At 48.3% G+C, this 18,315-nt stretch overlaps 1 protein-coding gene and 1 long non-coding RNA gene across 13 annotated transcripts in view; both read right to left on the reverse strand.

Annotated features, from left to right (window-relative positions):
- The window catches only part of LOC127926950 (protein PALS2-like), a 46,128-nt gene that overhangs the window by 18,202 nt on the left and 9,611 nt on the right, over positions 1-18,315 (reverse strand). Inside the window, exons 3-4 of one of the 2 annotated variants that reach the window (XM_052512578.1) lie at positions 12,621-12,739; positions 7,809-7,961 (exon numbers count right to left, since the gene is read on the reverse strand). In XM_052512578.1, the coding sequence (XP_052368538.1) occupies positions 7,809-7,961; positions 12,621-12,737 (270 nt within the window). In that variant the 5' untranslated portion in view covers positions 12,738-12,739. Of the gene's footprint in view, positions 1-5,892; positions 5,924-7,808; positions 7,962-12,620; positions 12,740-18,315 lie in introns of those variants that run through there. The other variant, XM_052512579.1, reaches the window with a different exon arrangement.
- Positions 7-2,734, reverse strand: LOC127926951 (uncharacterized). 11 transcript variants are annotated; one of them, XR_008125651.1, is made up of 4 exons: positions 2,370-2,734; positions 1,222-1,278; positions 715-942; positions 7-198 (listed from the first exon to the last, which is right to left on the reverse strand). It is a non-coding gene; the product is annotated as an uncharacterized LOC127926951 (long non-coding RNA). The 11 variants fall into 11 exon arrangements; XR_008125653.1 differs by having other exon boundaries at positions 772-999; XR_008125652.1 differs by having other exon boundaries at positions 7-141; positions 715-999.

Raw genomic sequence — 18,315 nt, forward strand, 5'->3', positions numbered from 1 at the left:
GGAGAGAGAGAGACAGTTAGCTGCCACCTTGTCATGGGCCTCAATCAGAGACTGGAGAGAGAGAGAGAGACAGTTAGCTGCCACCTTGTCACGGGCCTCAATCAGAGACTGGAGAGAGAGAGAGAGACAGTTAGCTGCCACCTTGTCACGGGCCTCAATCAGAGACTGGAGAGAGAGAGAGAGACAGTTAGCTGCCACCTTGTCATGGGCCTCAATCAGAGACTGAGAGAGAGAGAGACAGTTAGCTGCCACCTTGTCACGGGCCTCAATCAGAGACTGGAGAGAGAGAGAGAGAGAGACAGTTAGCTGCCACCTTGTCATGGGCCTCAATCAGAGACTGGAGAGAGAGAGAGAGAGAGACAGTTAGCTGCCACCTTGTCATGGGCCTCAATCAGAGACTGGAGAGAGAGAGAGAGACAGTTAGCTGCCACCTTGTCATGGGCCTCAATCAGAGACTGGAGAGAGAGAGAGACAGTTAGCTGCCACCTTGTCACGGGCCTCAATCAGAGACTGGAGAGAGAGAGAGACAGTTAGCTGCCACCTTGTCATGGGCCTCAATCAGAGACTGGAGAGAGAGAGAGAGACAGTTAGCTGCCACCTTGTCATGGGCCTCAATCAGAGACTGGAGAGAGAGAGAGAGAGACAGTTAGCTGCCACCTTGTCATGGGCCTCAATCAGAGACTGGAGAGAGAGAGAGAGACAGTTAGCTGCCACCTTGTCATGGGCCTCAATCAGAGACTGGAGAGAGAGAGAGAGACAGTTAGCTGCCACCTTGTCATGGGCCTCAATCAGAGACTGGAGAGAGAGAGAGAGACAGTTAGCTGCCACCTTGTCATGGGCCTCAATCAGAGACTGGAGAGAGAGAGAGAGACAGTTAGCTGCCACCTTGTCATGGGCCTCAATCAGAGACTGGAGAGAGAGAGAGAGACAGTTAGCTGCCACCTTGTCATGGGCCTCAATCAGAGACTGGAGAGAGAGAGAGAGACAGTTAGCTGCCACCTTGTCACGGGCCTCAATCAGAGACTGGAGAGAGAGAGAGACAGTTAGCTGCCACCTTGTCATGGGCCTCAATCAGAGACTGGAGAGAGAGAGAGAGACAGTTAGCTGCCACCTTGTCACGGGCCTCAATCAGAGACTGGAGAGAGAGAGAGACAGTTAGCTGCCACCTTGTCATGGGCCTCAATCAGAGACTGGAGAGAGAGAGAGACAGTTAGCTGCCACCTTGTCACGGGCCTCAATCAGAGACTGGAGAGAGAGAGAGAGACAGTTAGCTGCCACCTTGTCATGGGCCTCAATCAGAGACTGGAGAGAGAGAGAGAGAGACAGTGAGCCGCCACCGTGTCAGGGGCCTCTCTCAGAGAGTGGAGAGAGAGAGAGAGAGACAGTTAGCTGCCACCTTGTCATGGGCCTCAATCAGAGACTGGAGAGAGAGAGAGACAGTTAGCTGCCACCTTGTCATGGGCCTCAATCAGAGACTGGAGAGAGAGAGAGAGACAGTTAGCTGCCACCTTGTCATGGGCCTCAATCAGAGACTGAGAGAGAGAGAGAGACAGTTAGCTGCCACCTTGTCATGGGCCTCAATCAGAGACTGGAGAGAGAGAGAGACAGTTAGCTGCCACCTTGTCATGGGCCTCAATCAGAGACTGAGAGAGAGAGAGAGACAGTTAGCTGCCACCTTGTCATGGGCCTCAATCAGAGACTGGAGAGAGAGAGAGAGAGACAGTTAGCTGCCACCTTGTCATGGGCCTCAATCAGAGACTGAGAGAGAGAGAGAGACAGTTAGCTGCCACCTTGTCATGGGCCTCAATCAGAGACTGGAGAGAGAGAGAGAGAGACAGTTAGCTGCCACCTTGTCATGGGCCTCAATCAGAGACTGGAGAGAGAGAGAGACAGTTAGCTGCCACCTTGTCACGGGCCTCAATCAGAGACTGGAGAGAGAGAGAGAGAGACAGTTAGCTGCCACCTTGTCACGGGCCTCAATCAGAGACTGGAGGAGAGAGAGAGAGAGACAGTTAGCTGCCACCTTGTCATGGGCCTCAATCAGAGACTGGAGAGAGAGAGAGACAGTTAGCTGCCACCTTGTCATGGGCCTCAATCAGAGACTGGAGAGAGAGAGAGAGAGACAGTTAGCTGCCACCTTGTCACGGGCCTCAATCAGAGACTGGAGAGAGAGAGAGAGAGAGAGACAGTTAGCTGCCACCTTGTCACGGGCCTCAATCAGAGACTGGAGAGAGAGAGAGAGAGACAGTTAGCTGCCACCTTGTCACGGGCCTCAATCAGAGACTGAGAGAGAGAGAGAGACAGTTAGCTGCCACCTTGTCATGGGCCTCAATCAGAGACTGAGAGAGAGAGAGACAGTTAGCTGCCACCTTGTCATGGGCCTCAATCAGAGACTGGAGAGAGAGAGAGAGACAGTTAGCTGCCACCTTGTCATGGGCCTCAATCAGAGACTGGAGAGAGAGAGAGAGAGAGACAGTTAGCTGCCACCTTGTCACGGGCCTCAATCAGAGACTGGAGAGAGAGAGAGAGACAGTTAGCTGCCACCTTGTCATGGGCCTTGATCAGAGACTGGAGAGAAGAGAGAGACTGGAAGAGAGAGAGAGAGAGACTGGAAAAGAGAGAGCGTTAGCTGCCTCCTCCTCAACATATCACACAGACCTGTCTCCACACCCTCCTCCTCAACATATCACACAGAGCTGTCTCCACACCCTCCTCCTCAACATATCACACAGACCTGTCTCCACACCCTCCTCCTCAACATATCACACAGACCTGTCTCCACATATCACACAGACCTGTCTCCACACCCTCCTCCTCAACATATCACACAGACATGTCTCCACATATCACACAGACCTGTCTCCACACCCTCCTCCTCAACATATCACACAGAGCTGTCTCCACACCCTCCTCCTCCTCAACATATCACACAGAGCTGTCTCCACACCCTCCTCCTCCTCAACATATCACACAGACCTGTCTCCACACCCTCCTCCTCCTCAACATATCACACAGAGCTGTCTCCACACCCTCCTCCTCCTCAACATATCACACAGAGCTGTCTCCACACCCTCCTCCTCCTCAACATATCACAGACCTGTCTCCACACCCTCCTCCTCAACATATCACACAGACCTGTCTCCACACCCTCCTCCTCAACATATCACACAGACCTGTCTCCACACCCTCCTCCTCCTCAACATATCACACAGACCTGTCTCCACACCCTCCTCCTCCTCAACATATCACACAGACCTGCCTCCACACCCTCCTCCTCCTCAACATATCACACAGACCTGTCTCCACACCCTCATCCTCAACATATCACACAGACCTGTCTCCACACCCTCATCCTCAACATATCACACAGACCTGTCTCCACACCCTCCTCCTCAACATATCACACAGACCTGTCTCCACACCCCCTCCTCAACATATCACACAGACCTGTCTCCACACCCTCATCCTCAACATATCACACAGACCTGTCTCCACACCCCCCTCCTCAACATATCACACAGACCTGTCTCCACACCCTCCTCCTCAACATATCACACAGACCTGCCTCCACACCCTCCTCCTCCTCAACATATCACACAGAGCTGTCTCCACACTCTCCTCAACATATCACACAGAGCTGTCTCCACACTCTCCTCAACATATCACACAGAACTGTCTCCACACTCCCCTCCTCCTCCTCAACATATCACACAGACCTGTCTCCATACCCCTCCTCCTCAACATATCACACAGACCTGTCTCCACACCCTCCTCCTCCTCAACATATCACACAGAGCTGTCTCCACACCCTCCTCCTCCTCAACATATCACAGACCTGTCTCCACACCCTCCTCCTCAACATATCACACAGACCTGTCTCCACACCCTCCTCCTCAACATATCACACAGACCTGTCTCCACACCCTCCTCCTCCTCAACATATCACACAGAGCTGTCTCCACACCCTCCTCCTCAACATATCACACAGACCTGCCTCCACACCCTCCTCCTCCTCAACATATCACACAGACCTGTCTCCACACCCTCATCCTCAACATATCACACAGACCTGTCTCCACACCCCCTCCTCAACATATCACACAGACCTGTCTCCACACCCTCATCCTCAACATATCACACAGACCTGTCTCCACACCCCCTCCTCAACATATCACACAGACCTGTCTCCACACCCTCCTCCTCAACATATCACACAGACCTGCCTCCACACCCTCCTCCTCCTCAACATATCACACAGAGCTGTCTCCACACTCTCCTCAACATATCACACAGAGCTGTCTCCACACTCTCCTCAACATATCACACAGACCTGTCTCCACACCCCCCTCCTCAACATATCACACAGACCTGTCTCCATACCCTCCTCCTCAACATATCACACAGACCTGTCTCCACACCCTCCTCCTCAACATATCACACAGAGCTGTCTCCACACCCCCCCCTCCTCAACATATCACACAGAGCTGTCTCCACACCCTCCTCCTCAACATATCACACAGAGCTGTCTCCACACCCTCCTCCTCAACATATCACACAGAGCTGTCTCCACACCCTCCTCAACATATCACACAGACCTGTCTCCACACCCTCCTCCTCCTCAACATATCACACAGACCTGTCTCCACACCCTCCTCCTCCTCAACATATCACACAGACCTGTCTCCACACCCTCCTCCTCCTCCTCAACATATCACACAGAGCTGTCTCCACACCCTCCTCCTCCTCAAAATATCACACAGACCTGTCTCCACACCCTCCTCCTCCTCAAAATATCACACAGACCTGTCTCCACACCCTCCTCCTCAACATATCACACAGACCTGTCTCCACACCCTCCTCCTCCTCAACATATCACACAGACCTGTCTCCACACCCCCTCCTCCTCAACATATCACAGAGCTGTCTCCACACCCTCCTCCTCAACATATCAACATATCACACAGACCTGTCTCCACACAGACCCTCCACCCTCCTCCTCCTCAACATATCACACAGACCTGTCTCCACACCCTCCTCCTCCTCAACATATCACACAGACCTGTCTCCACACCCTCCTCCTCCTCAACATATCACACAGAGCTGTCTCCACACCCTCCTCCTCCTCAAAATATCACACAGACCTGTCTCCACACCCTCATCCTCAACATATCACACAGACCTGTCTCCACACCCTCCTCCTCAACATATCACACAGACCTGTCTCCACACCCTCCTCCTCCTCAACATATCACACAGACCTGTCTCCACACCCCCCTCCTCAACATATCACACAGACCTGTCTCCACATATCACACAGACCTGTCTCCACACCCTCCTCCTCCTCAACATATCACACAGACCTGTCTCCACACCCTCATCCTCAACATATCACACAGACCTGTCTCCACACCCTCCTCCTCAACATATCACACAGACCTGTCTCCACACCCTCCTCCTCCTCAACATATCACACAGACCTGTCTCCACATATCACACAGACCTGTCTCCACACCCTCCTCCTCCTCAACATATCACACAGACCTGTCTCCACACCCTCATCCTCAACATATCACACAGACCTGTCTCCACACCCTCCTCCTCAACATATCACACAGACCTGTCTCCACACCCTCCTCCTCAACAACACTATTTAATCATGTCGTAGTCAAGCAGCAACACTCATTGATTTACTACCAACTGACGAGAGAAACACACGACCTACTGGGTAACTGCCCCTCCAGTGTATATGAACCAATCACAGCTCTTCTTCACAAGTAGACTACACTTCTTCACAACCAGTGTATGTTTAAGACCAAAAGTAGCATGCAGGAAATACAATCATGAATCAGTCCCACAGGAAGGAAAGGAGGAACAAGACTGTTAAGTTCTCACCTGCAGAGCAGCCATATCACAGGATGAATATCTGACACACACACAGAGAGACACAGAGAAAAACAGTGACAGAGAAAGACACAGAGACAAAGAGAGACAGAACAGAGAGAGACAGAGAAAGAAAGAGAAAAACAGAAACTGAAAGACAGACCGAGAGAGCAGTAACATGCATCAGTACAGATCTGGTTCACACATGATAGAACTCCCTAACCCAGAAATGTGTCTACCTCCCCCACTTGACCCCTCCACTCCCATTGGAACAGGGACATAGCCCCCCTCAGGCCGCAGTTTCTCATTGGTCCAGACAGAATAGGCTATTTTTTTTTTTTATCTCTAGGAGGGGCAAGTAGCAGAGACAGAGAGAGAGTCAAAGACAGATTATTATAACCATTTGATACCAGGGTCTCATTTGAGGACAACAATTTCTTCTTCATAATAATATAAATTAACACAACGGCTCTATCTGCCGTAGAGGCACCAGAGAGTCACAGCTCTAACTGCCGTAGAGGCACCAGAGAGTCACAGCTCTAACTGCCGTAGAGGCACCAGAGAGTCACAGCTCTAACTGCCATAGAGGCACCAGAGAGTCACAGCTCTAACTGCCGTAGAGGCACCAGAGAGTCACAGCTCTAACTGCCGTAGAGACACCAGAGAGTCACAGCTCTAACTGCCATAGAGGCACCAGAGAGTCACAGCTCTAACTGCCGTAGAGGCACCAGAGAGTCACAGCTCTAACTGCCATAGAGGCACCAGAGAGTCACAGCTCTAACTGCCATAGAGGCACCAGAGAGTCACAGCTCTAACTGCCATAGAGGCACCAGAGAGTCACAGCTCTAACTGCCGTAGAGGCACCAGAGAGTCACAGCTCGAACTGCCATAGAGGCACCAGAGAGTCACAGCTCTAACTGCCGTAGAGGCACCAGAGAGTCACAGCTCTAACTGCCGTAGAGGCACCAGAGAGTCACAGCTCTAACTGCCGTAGAGGCACCAGAGAGTCACAGCTCTAACTGCCGTAGAGGCACCAGAGAGTCACAGCTCTAACTGCCGTAGAGGCACCAGAGAGTCACAGCTCTAACTGCCGTAGAGGCACCAGAGAGTCACAGCTCTAACTGCCGTAGAGGCACCAGAGAGTCACAGCTCTAACTGCCGTAGAGGCACCAGAGAGTCACAGCTCTAACTGCCGTAGAGGCACCAGAGAGTCACAGCTCGAACTGCCATAGAAGCACCAGAGTCACAGCTCGAACTGCCATAGAGGCACCAGAGAGTCACAGCTCTAACTGCCGTAGAGGCACCAGAGAGTCACAGCTCTAACTGCCGTAGAGGCACCAGAGTCACAGCTCTAACTGCCGTAGAGGCACCAGAGAGTCACAGCTCTAGCTGCCGTAGAGGCACCAGAGAGTCACAGCTCTCCCTGCCGTAGAGGCACCAGAGTCACAGCTCTCACTGCCGTAGAGGCACCAGAGAGTCAATGAATGAGATGTTCGACGAGCATGTCCACATGCTTGTCCACATACTTTTGACCATGTAGTGTAGTTCCAACCAGAGAGAGAGAGATGATTATTATTCTTATAATAATGTTAATCTCCAAAGAAAACTTTGGCAACATGTACATTGTTACATAATGACAATAAAGCAAATTGAAATGAAGTGAATCTTGAGAGAGAGTGAGGCAGAGACAGCGAGGCAGAGACAGCGAGGCAGAGACAGCGAGGCAGAAACTTCAGGAGTAATATGGTGATTGACAGGACAGTCATTCTCTAGTCTACTTTCAGGCGAGCTCTAACAACTCAACGGTACTGTGTGCGTGTGTGTGTGTGTACGTGTGTGTGTGTGTGTGTGTGTGTGTGTGTGTGTGTGTGTGTGTGTGTGTGTGTGTGTGTGTGTGTGTGTGTATGTACACATAGGTGTGTGAGTACCTTGAAGTGTGGTTCCTGGAGGATGTTGGCTAGTTCCTCAGCGGAGGCGTCTCTACTACTCAGTCCTGTGAGGGAGTCTAGGATCTCTGAGACCAGCTGCTGGTTGTTGTCTCTCACAGCCTCCAGCTTCACATCCGCCAGCCTCTCATGTGCCTGCAGAGACACACATTAATACACACAGTATTTAGTTCAGGTTTTAACTATCCCAACGCCCAGGACCAGTTATTCTGCCCCCGGCCTCTGGAACAGCCTGCCAGAGAACCTGAGGGGGGCTGAAACTGTGGACATATTTAAAAGAGATCTTAAAACATCTTTTAAGTTGAGCTTTTCCTTGGGGTGCTTTTCAGTCGTTCAGTTATTGTTGTTCTTTCATTTGTTGTGTAGTAAATATTAAATATTTCAGGTTTTATTTGTTTTTTTCCTATGAAGCACACGGTGTTGCATTCCATGCTGTAGAAACAAAGCCTGATTTAATGGTCAGCTTTTTTTCCCTGTGAAAAATGAACCTAGTGTAAAATGTCCACCAGATGTCAGCATGTCACAACAAACAAACACACTACTCCTTATGGCCTTTCAAAGATGGTACAAAAAAATACAAAAAATTAAACACTTTTTTTCTTTGTGTTTATTAGTGAGTCGTCCAGATCAGAGGCAGTAGGGATGACCAGGAATGTTCTCTGTTTAGTGAGTCTGCCAGATCAGAGGCAGTAGGGATGACCAGGAATGTTCTCTGTTTAGTGAGTCTGCCAGATCAGAGGCAGTAGGGATGACCAGGAATGTTCTCTGTTTAGTGAGTCTGCCAGATCAGAGGCAGTAGGGATGACCAGGAATGTTCTCTGTTTAGTGAGTCTGCCAGATCAGAGGCAGTAGGGATGACCAGGAATGTTCTCTGTTTAGTGAGTCTGCCAGATCAGAGGCAGTAGGGATGACCAGGAATGTTCTCTGTTTAGTGAGTCGTCCAGATCAGAGGCAGTAGGGATGTTCTCTGTTTAGTGAGTCTGCCAGATCAGAGGCAGTAGGGATGACCAGGAATGTTCTCTGTTTAGTGAGTCCTCCAGATCAGAGGTAGTAGGGATGACCAGGGATGTTCTCTGTTTAGTGAGTCCTCCAGATCAGAGGCAGTAGGAATGTTCTCTGTTTAGTGAGTCTACCAGATCAGAGGCAGTAGGGATGACCAGGAATGTTCTCTGTTTAGTGAGTCTGCCAGATCAGAGGCAGTAGGGATGACCAGGAATGTTCTCTGTTTAGTGAGTCTGCCAGATCAGAGGCAGTAGGGATGACCAGGAATGTTCTCTGTTTAGTGAGTCTGCCAGATCAGAGGCAGTAGGGATGACCAGGAATGTTCTCTGTTTAGTGAGTCTGCCAGATCAGAGGCAGTAGGGATGACCAGGAATGTTCTCTGTTTAGTGAGTCCTCCAGATCAGAGGTAGTAGGGATGACCAGGAATGTTCTCTGTTTAGTGAGTCTGCCAGATCAGAGGCAGTAGGGATGACCAGGAATGTTCTCTGTTTAGTGAGTCCTCCAGATCAGAGGTAGTAGGGATGACCAGGGATGTTCTCTGTTTAGTGAGTCCTCCAGATCAGAGACAGTAGGGATGTTCTCTGTTTAGTGAGTCTGCCAGATCAGAGGCAGTAGGGATGACCAGGGATGTTCTCTGTTTAGTGAGTCTGCCAGATCAGAGGCAGTAGGGATGACCAGGGATGTTCTCTGTTTAGTGAGTCTGCCAGATCAGAGGCAGTAGGGATGACCAGGAATGTTCTCTGTTTAGTGAGTCCTCCAGATCAGAGGCAGTAGGAATGTTCTCTGTTTAGTGAGTCTACCAGATCAGAGGCAGTAGGGATGACCAGGAATGTTCTCTGTTTAGTGAGTCCTCCAGATCAGAGGCAGTAGGGATGTTCTCTGTTTAGTGAGTCTGCCAGATCAGAGGCAGTAGGGATGTTCTCTATTTAGTGAGTCTGCCAGATCAGAGGCAGTAGGGATGACCAGGAATGTTCTCTGTTTAGTGAGTCCTCCAGATCCAGTAGGAATGTTCTCTGTTTAGTGAGTCTACCAGATCAGAGGCAGTAGGGATGACCAGGGATGTTCTCTGTTTAGTGAGTCTGCCAGATCAGAGGCAGTAGGAATGTTCTCTGTTTAGTGAGTCTACCAGATCAGAGGCAGTAGGGATGACCAGGGATGTTCTCTGTTTAGTGAGTCTGCCAGATCAGAGGTAGTAGGGATGACCAGGGATGTTCTCTGTTTAGTGAGTCCGCCAGATCAGAGGTAGTAGGGATGACCAGGGATGTTCTCTGTTTAGTGAGTCTGCCAGATCAGAGGCAGTAGGGATGACCAGGAACGTTCTCTGTTTAGTGAGTCCTCCAGATCAGAGGCAGTAGGGATGACCAGGAATATTCTCTGTTTAGTGAGTCTGCCAGATCAGAGGCAGTAGGGATGACCAGGAATGTTCTCTGTTTAGTGAGTCTGTTTAGTGAGTCTACCAGATCAGAGGCAGTAGGGATGACCAGGGATGTTCTCTGTTTAGTGAGTCCCCCAGATCAAAGGCAGTAGGGATGACCAGGGATGTTCTCTGTTTAGTGAGTCCGCCAGATCAGAGGTAGTAGGGATGACCAGGGATGTTCTCTGTTTAGTGAGTCTGCCAGATCAGAGGTAGTAGGGATGACCAGGGATGTTCTCTGTTTAGTGAGTCTGCCAGATCAGAGGTAGTAGGGATGACCAGGGATGTTCTCTGTTTAGTGAGTCCGCCAGATCAGAGGTAGTAGGGATGACCAGGGATGTTCTCTGTTTAGTGAGTCCGCCAGATCAGAGGTAGTAGGGATGACCAGGGATGTTCTCTGTTTAGTGAGTCTGCCAGATCAGAGGTAGTAGGGATGACCAGGGATGTTCTCTGTTTAGTGAGTCCTCCAGATCAGAGGCAGTAGGGATGACCAGGGATGTTCTCTGTTTAGTGAGTCCTTCAGATCAGAGGTAGTAGGGATGACCAGGGATGTTCTCTGTTTAGTGAGTCCGCCAGATCAGAGGTAGTAGGGATGACCAGGGATGTTCTCTGTTTAGTGAGTCCGCCAGATCAGAGGTAGTAGGGATGACCAGGGATGTTCTCTGTTTAGTGAGTCCGCCAGATCAGAGGTAGTAGGGATGACCAGGGATGTTCTCTGTTTAGTGAGTCTGCCAGATCAGAGGTAGTAGGGATGACCAGGGATGTTCTCTGTTTAGTGAGTCCTCCAGATCAGAGGCAGTAGGGATGACCAGGGATGTTCTCTGTTTAGTGAGTCCTTCAGATCAGAGGCAGTAGGGATGACCAGGAATGTTCTCTTGATAAGTGTGTCAATTAGACAATTTTCCTGTCCTGCTAAGCATTCAAAACATAATGAGTACTTTTGGGTGTCATGGAAAATGTATGGAGTAATAAGTAAAGACATTTTAGGAATGTAATGAAGTAAAATGAGTCCAAAATATGATTACTATAGTACAGATTCACCCCAAAAAATACTTTAAAAGTACTTTACACCACTTCAAAAGGAAAACAAATGGAATCAAATACAACCAAGGGACAACTGTACAGTGTACTGTCCACACTCCCTCTCACCCATACAGCCCAGATGCAGAAACAGGTTTTAAAGTAAAGGACAGATACCCCCCAAAAACTGCAAAGTATTTTTACTTAAGTACTTTAACACCACTGCGGTTTATAAATTAGACAGGCCCCTGGCCTCTACGGACTGTGACATGGTTGACCCTCTGAAACACGTTGTAGATGACATTTCACTGCAGTGTTAAACATAGATGTGCAGCTGTTAACCCCATGCACCCGGCAGTAACCACCGAGACTTAGGCTGGGGTTACTTACACAAAGCCACTTTAACGCAATTCTAGTTGCAGTTGCAAGTGACGTAATCTCAAGCAACTCTGCGGTTAAATGAAGCAACTCAAATGTGATTAAAATTGCACGCAACAGCCAATCAAATTGAAGCGGATGGTTTGAGAATTCTAAACTCAACCCATGTCATCTGCTGCATTACGTTGTGGTTTCACCAATGTGTTCACCCAACGGTTTGGTTATTGTGACAGCAAGGACACCGTAGAAATGCAGCCTGTACAATTTAGCTAGTTAGCCTAAAGGACATTGCAAACACCAACACAGCTAGCTAGCCAAAATTACACGGCAAACACCAACACCTAGCTAGTTAACAACGAGCTAACCAAGCTAGCACAGTTCATGGTGGACAACTTCAGTTGAAACTGGTCAAGGAGAGGTTTGGCTTCTCTTCGAAATTACATTTATTGACTGCTAAACCATGTACAAATAACTTGTATACAATTCCTGTTGTGTTAGTCTCTGTTCTGTCAACCCTGATTGCAGGTTGTTCTGCGCAGCACGAACAGCTGTGGTGACATGACAACTGGGTCAGAATTCCGAACCTTCAAATGGATCATGTGACAAAAGTGTTTGTTTTGATTGGCTGTTGCTTGCAACTAGTTGCACAAAGTTTGAACTGGATTCAACCAAGTTGCAGATGAGATGCTTATTGGTTGCAGGGGGGTGTTTCCCAAGCAACCAACTCGGTTGCAAGCAACTAAAATTGCTGGCCAGTTGTGCCGTGTACTGGCAGACTGACTGGCTAATTGGCCATACCATACATTCAAACACTCGTTGCCAAAACGTTCCAGACTGCTGTTGTTTGAGTCATGGCTGTTATTGGCACAGTCCGTTCTGACAAGATGGAGGAGACATTTATATGGTGGCACTGAGTGCCTCTTCCTCTCCCCTCCTTCTCTTCTCTCTTAACTGATGATATGATGGAGTGTGTATGTTACCTTGGCGAGGGAGCGGACTATGGGGCTCTCTATGATTCCCTTGAGGAAGAGGAGGTCGATGTCTTTGGCCCCCGTGGTGGGCGGCATGTCTCTCAGGTTATCCAGCACCTGCTGCATGGCTGGAGGACAAACACAAAATGTTTTTTAAAAAAAGAAAAAGAAAATACAATTTTTATATCCACAAAATCAATAGTTCTATGCAGACTTGCAATCAGAAGGCCACATAATGTCAGCCTATGTATATGGCAGAGACGTGAAAAGGGTCAAGGGGTCTGAATACTTTCCCAATGCACTGTATGTACAGGTCCTTGTATAAAACGGCCCGTCTCACACCAGGAAGACATCAGGTAGATATCAGGAAGACCAGGCGGTCATGTCTAGTTTTATACAACGAGTCGGTCTAATCCTGAAACACATTCCAGCCGGTGTCTATTCCACAAGTTACCACTGGCTAAATCTATGAAGTTAAAATGCCTATTTACTCTGTTCCATCTGACTGCTGAATCCCCTGTCTCATCTACCCTGACAGGTCATTTATAAAGTTGATCTCCACTATAAAAAGCATCTAGACATCATATACCATTTCTTTTAGACTAACATTTAGTTTTCAACAGCGGAGATTTGTATAAACCTTTCTGTCCGTCTCTCTGACATTTGCTAAATGTTTTCAATATTCAAATTCGATCTCCAGCCGTCCCATAGTAATAAACGAGTCAGGACAAGACAAACAGGGAGGCAGGCAGCATTTCTCAGCCAGTTGAAATCATGAATCAGCTGGGATCATTTTTACATACATATATACACTGCTCAAAATAATTAAGGGAACACTAAAATAACACATCCTAGATCTGAATGAATGAAATATTCTTATTAAATACTTTTTTCTTTACATAGTTGAATGTGCTGACAACAAAATCACACAAAAATGATCAATGGAAATCAAATTTATCAACCCATGGAGGTCTGGATTTGGAGTCACACTCAAAATTAAAGTGGAAAACCACACTACAGGCTGATTCAACTTTGATGTAATGTCCTTAAAACAAGTCAAAATGGGGCTCAGTAGTGTGTGTGTGTGGCCTCCACGTGCCTGTATGACCTCCCTACAACGCCTGGGCATGCTACTGATGAGGTGGCGGATGGTCTCCTGAGGGATCTCCTCCCAGACCTGGACTAAAGCATCCGCCAACTCTTGGACAGACTGTGGTGCAACGTGGCATTGGTGGATGGAGCGAGACATGATGTCCCAGATGTGCTCAATTGGATTCAGGTTTTGGGAACGGGCGGGCCAGTCCATAGCATCAATGCCTTTCTCTGGCAGGAACTGCTGACACACTCCAGCCACATGAGGTCTAGCATCGTCTTGCATTAGGAGGAACCCAGGGCCAACCGCACCAGCATATGGTCTCACAAGGGGTCTGAGGATCTCATCTCGGTACCTAATGGCAGTCAGGCTACCTCTGACGAGCACATGGAGGGCTGTGCGGCCCCCCAAAGAAATGCCATTCCACACCATGACTGACCCACCGCCAAACCGGTCATGCTGGAGGGTGTTGCAGGCAGCAGAATGTTCTCCACGGCGTCTCCAGACTCTGTCACATGTGCTCAGTGTGAACCTGCTTTCATCTGTGAAGAGCACAGGGCGCCAGTGGCGAATTTGCCAATCTTGGTGTTCTCTGGCAAATGAAAAGCGTCCTGCACTGTGTTGGGCTGTAAGCACAACCCCCACCTGTGGACGTCAGGCCCTCATACCACCCTCATGGAGTCTGTTTCTGACCGTTTGAGCAGACACATGCACATTTGTGGCCTGCTGGAGGTCATTATGCAGGGCTCTGGCAGTGCTCCTCCTGCTCCTCCTTGCACAAAGGCGGAGGTAGCGGTCCTGCTGCTGGGTTGTTGCCCTCCTACGGCCTCCTCCACATCTCCTGATGTACTGGCCTGTCTCCTGGTAGCGCCTCCATGCTCTGGACACTACGCTGACAGGCACAGCAAACCTTCTTGCAACAGCTCGCTGATGTGCCATTCTGGATGAGCTGCACTACCTGAACCACTTGTGTGGGTTGTAGACTCCGTCTCATGCTACCACTAGAGTGAAAGCACCGCCAGCATTCAAGTGACCAAAACATCAGCCAGGAAGCATAGGAACTGAGAAGTGGTCTGTGGTCCCCACCTGCAGAACCACTCCTTTATTGGGGGTGTCTTGCTAATTGCCTATAATTTCCACCTGTTGTCTATTCCATTTGCACAACAGCATGTGAAATGTATTGTCAATCAGTGTTGCTTCCTAAGTGGACAGTTTGATTTCACAGAAGTGTGATTGACTTGGAGTTACACTGTGTTGTTTAAGTGTTCCCTTTATTTTTTTGAGCAGTGTATATACACACATACAAAGAAGTGTCAATTGAAAAAATGTCAAACGAAACAAAGCAGCTAGTTTCGTCTTTCCAGCTTCCGTTTGATGTGATTGTGTTAGCTGTGCTGTTGCCTAGCTCCTATGAACAACAGTGTCCTGACAAGAGAACACATTTTCTATGCCAGGTGAAATCACACCTCATTAGCGCATTGGATGTATCCAAATAAATGTCACTAGAAAACAGCTTAAACAAATGCAAATGCAGCTCCTTTGCTGTTTGACCTGATTGTAAGTTATCCGTAGTTGGCTAGCAAGCAAGCAAGGGATAAGAACGTTGCCAGCCAGTATGGCAATAGAACATTTAGAACGAACAAACCATAACAATGATGCCAGCTGATTCGTGATTTCGACTGGCTGAGAAAAGCTGCCTCCTGTCTCGCCCCGACTCCTTCATTACTATGGGACAGCTGGATATTACATTGTTTCAATATTCAAATGTTGCAAATGTCAGAGAGACAGACCGCAAGGTTTATACAAATACCCACTGTTGTAAACTAAATGTTAGCCTAAAAGAAACGCGAGATAATGTCTACATACTTTTTATAGTGGAGGTCAAGTTTATAAATTGACTGGCTGGGCTGATGAAACAGTGGATTGTGTAGTCAGAAAGAACAGATTCAATTTAAAGTCATAGATTTAGCCGGTGGTAACTTATGGAATAGACACCAGGTGGAATGCAGTTTTAACCAATCAGCATTCAGGATGAGACCCAACCTTTGTATAATTCAAGATGGATGTTGATGAAACACCCCTTTAAAATGTCTATTTTAACTTCTATGGTAACGACATTTGATTTGGATATTAATGAGTGCACAGTGACAAATTCCCAAAATCCCAATCAAACACAAATGTAGGGCCTTGATGCAAAATACCTGGCATAACAAGGGTGAAACAACTGGAGCAGTAAGCGACCATCAATGGAGTGATTCAGTACGAAAAGCCTTCATTTCCATAACCCCAACAAGCAACTCGCTAAAACAATGGAGAAGTTCCAAATGGCATCCTATTCCCTTTATAGTGCACTACTTTTGACCAGGGCCCATCATAGTGCATTATATAGGGAATAGGGTGCCATTTGGGACAGACATTGACGGGTCCCACTGGTAGATGTCTCCAACATTCACTATATAAGAGAACAGAACCGTTTCCCAATTCAAGCCTATAAGTGGTTACTGGTGAAACACTCAAACCAAGGCTTGTCACAGCCTATACTTACAGCTTTCTCTGGTCTACGTTCTAATCTTCACAAAAAACATCATGACAAAAATCACAAGGACTTTGACTTGAACACACCAACATAGAGGTAACAGAATAAAGGAAAGCCCAAAACAGGACGTTGGGCACCACGAGCCAACAGAACAGCTTCAATGCACCAAGGCACAGATTCTACAAGTGTCTGGAACTCTATAGGGTGTTGGGCACCACGAGCCAACAGAACAGCTTCAATGCACCAAGGCAAAGATTCTACAAGTGTCTGGAACTCTATAGGGTGTTGGTGCATTGAAGCTGTTCTGTTGGCTCGTGGTGCCCAAGGCAAAGATTCTACAAGTGTCTGGAACTCTATAGGGTGTTGGGCACCACGAGCCAACAGAACAGCTTCAATGCACCAAGGCAAAGATTCTACAAGTGTCTGGAACTCTATAGGACGTTGGGCATTGAGCCAACAGAACAGCTTCAATGCACCAAGGCAAAGATTCTACAAGTGTCTGGAACTCTATAGGGTGTTGGGCACCACGAGCCAACAGAACAGCTTCAATGCACCAAGGCAAAGATTCTACAAGTGTCTGGAACTCTATAGGACGTTGGGCACCACGAGCCAACAGAACAGCTTCAATGCACCAAGGCAAAGATTCTACAAGTGTCTGGAACTCTATAGGGTGTTGGGCACCACGAGCCAACAGAACAGCTTCAATGCACCAAGGCAAAGATTCTACAAGTGTCTGGAACTCTATAGGGTGTTGGGCACCACGAGCCAACAGAACAGCTTCAATGCACCAAGGCAAAGATTCTACAAGTGTCTGGAACTCTATAGGGAGTTGGGCACCACGAGCCAACAGAACAGCTTCAATGCACCAAGGCAAAGATTCTACAAGTGTCTGGAACTCTATAGGGAGTTGGGCACCACGAGCCAACAGAACAGCTTCAATGCACCAAGGCAAAGATTCTACAAGTGTCTGGAACTCTATAGGGTGTTGGGCACCACGAGCCAACAGAACAGCTTCAATGCACCAAGGCAAAGATTCTACAAGTGTCTGGAACTCTACTGGAGGGATGTGACACCATTCTTCCATGAGAAATTCCATAATTTGGTGTATTGATGATGGTGGTGGAAAACAGTCTCAGGCGCCGCTCCTGAATCTCCCATAAGTGTTGAAATTGGGTTGAGATCTGGTGACTGAGACACACCCTTTAAACCCCTATGATCCTTTGAGACCCAATATTAGGTCAGGTGTTCCTAAGGTGTGGTATACTCAGGTGTATTATACAACAATCTGACATGTAAACAAACCCCATGTTGCCACAATGCAAACAACAGCGTCCCATTATAACAGCTTGTAAATAATATGTTTTTGAGAGACATTTGAATGGAACAATAACACTACAGGATGAACTTTCCCCTAGGTACAGATCTATGATAGGCTTCTCTGCCTCCAATCCTAACCTTAACCATTAGTGGGGAAAATGCTAAACTGTCCCAAGATCAGTGTCTAAGGGCAACTTCACCCTACATCAAAACCAGTCTGTCTGCCCTCACCTCAGGCAGACTGACAGACAACACAGCACCTGGAAGGCTGGAGAGGGTAGGGAACCCACATCAAAAGATTTCCACTTCATCAGCTACCAACCAGGATGTTAGTAACAACAACGTTGATCGCTCTTTTTTACATAGTTTCAAAGTCTTGGTGGAGAGGATGTTTTTTCCCCACTCCTCCTGGATAAAGGTTGTGCCCCAAATAGCATCCTATGAGCCCTGGTCAGAAGTAGTTCCCTATAAAGGGAAAAGAGTACAAACTGGCCTAACCAACCCCACTGTCCAGACAGAGGAGAGTACAAACTGGCCTAACCAACCCCACTGTCGGGACAGAGTCCAAACTGGCCTAACCAACCCCACTGTCCAGACAGAGGAGAGTACAAACTGGCCTAACCAACCCCACTGTCCAGACAGAGGAGAGTACATACTGCCCTAACCAACCCCACTGTCCAGACAGAGGAGAGTACAAACTGCCCTAACCAACCCCACTGTCCAGACAGAGGAGAGTACATACTGCCCTAACCAACCCC

The sequence above is a fragment of the Oncorhynchus keta genome, unplaced genomic scaffold, assembly GCF_023373465.1.
Source record: "Oncorhynchus keta strain PuntledgeMale-10-30-2019 unplaced genomic scaffold, Oket_V2 Un_contig_8718_pilon_pilon, whole genome shotgun sequence".
Classification (NCBI taxonomy): domain Eukaryota; kingdom Metazoa; phylum Chordata; class Actinopteri; order Salmoniformes; family Salmonidae; genus Oncorhynchus; species Oncorhynchus keta.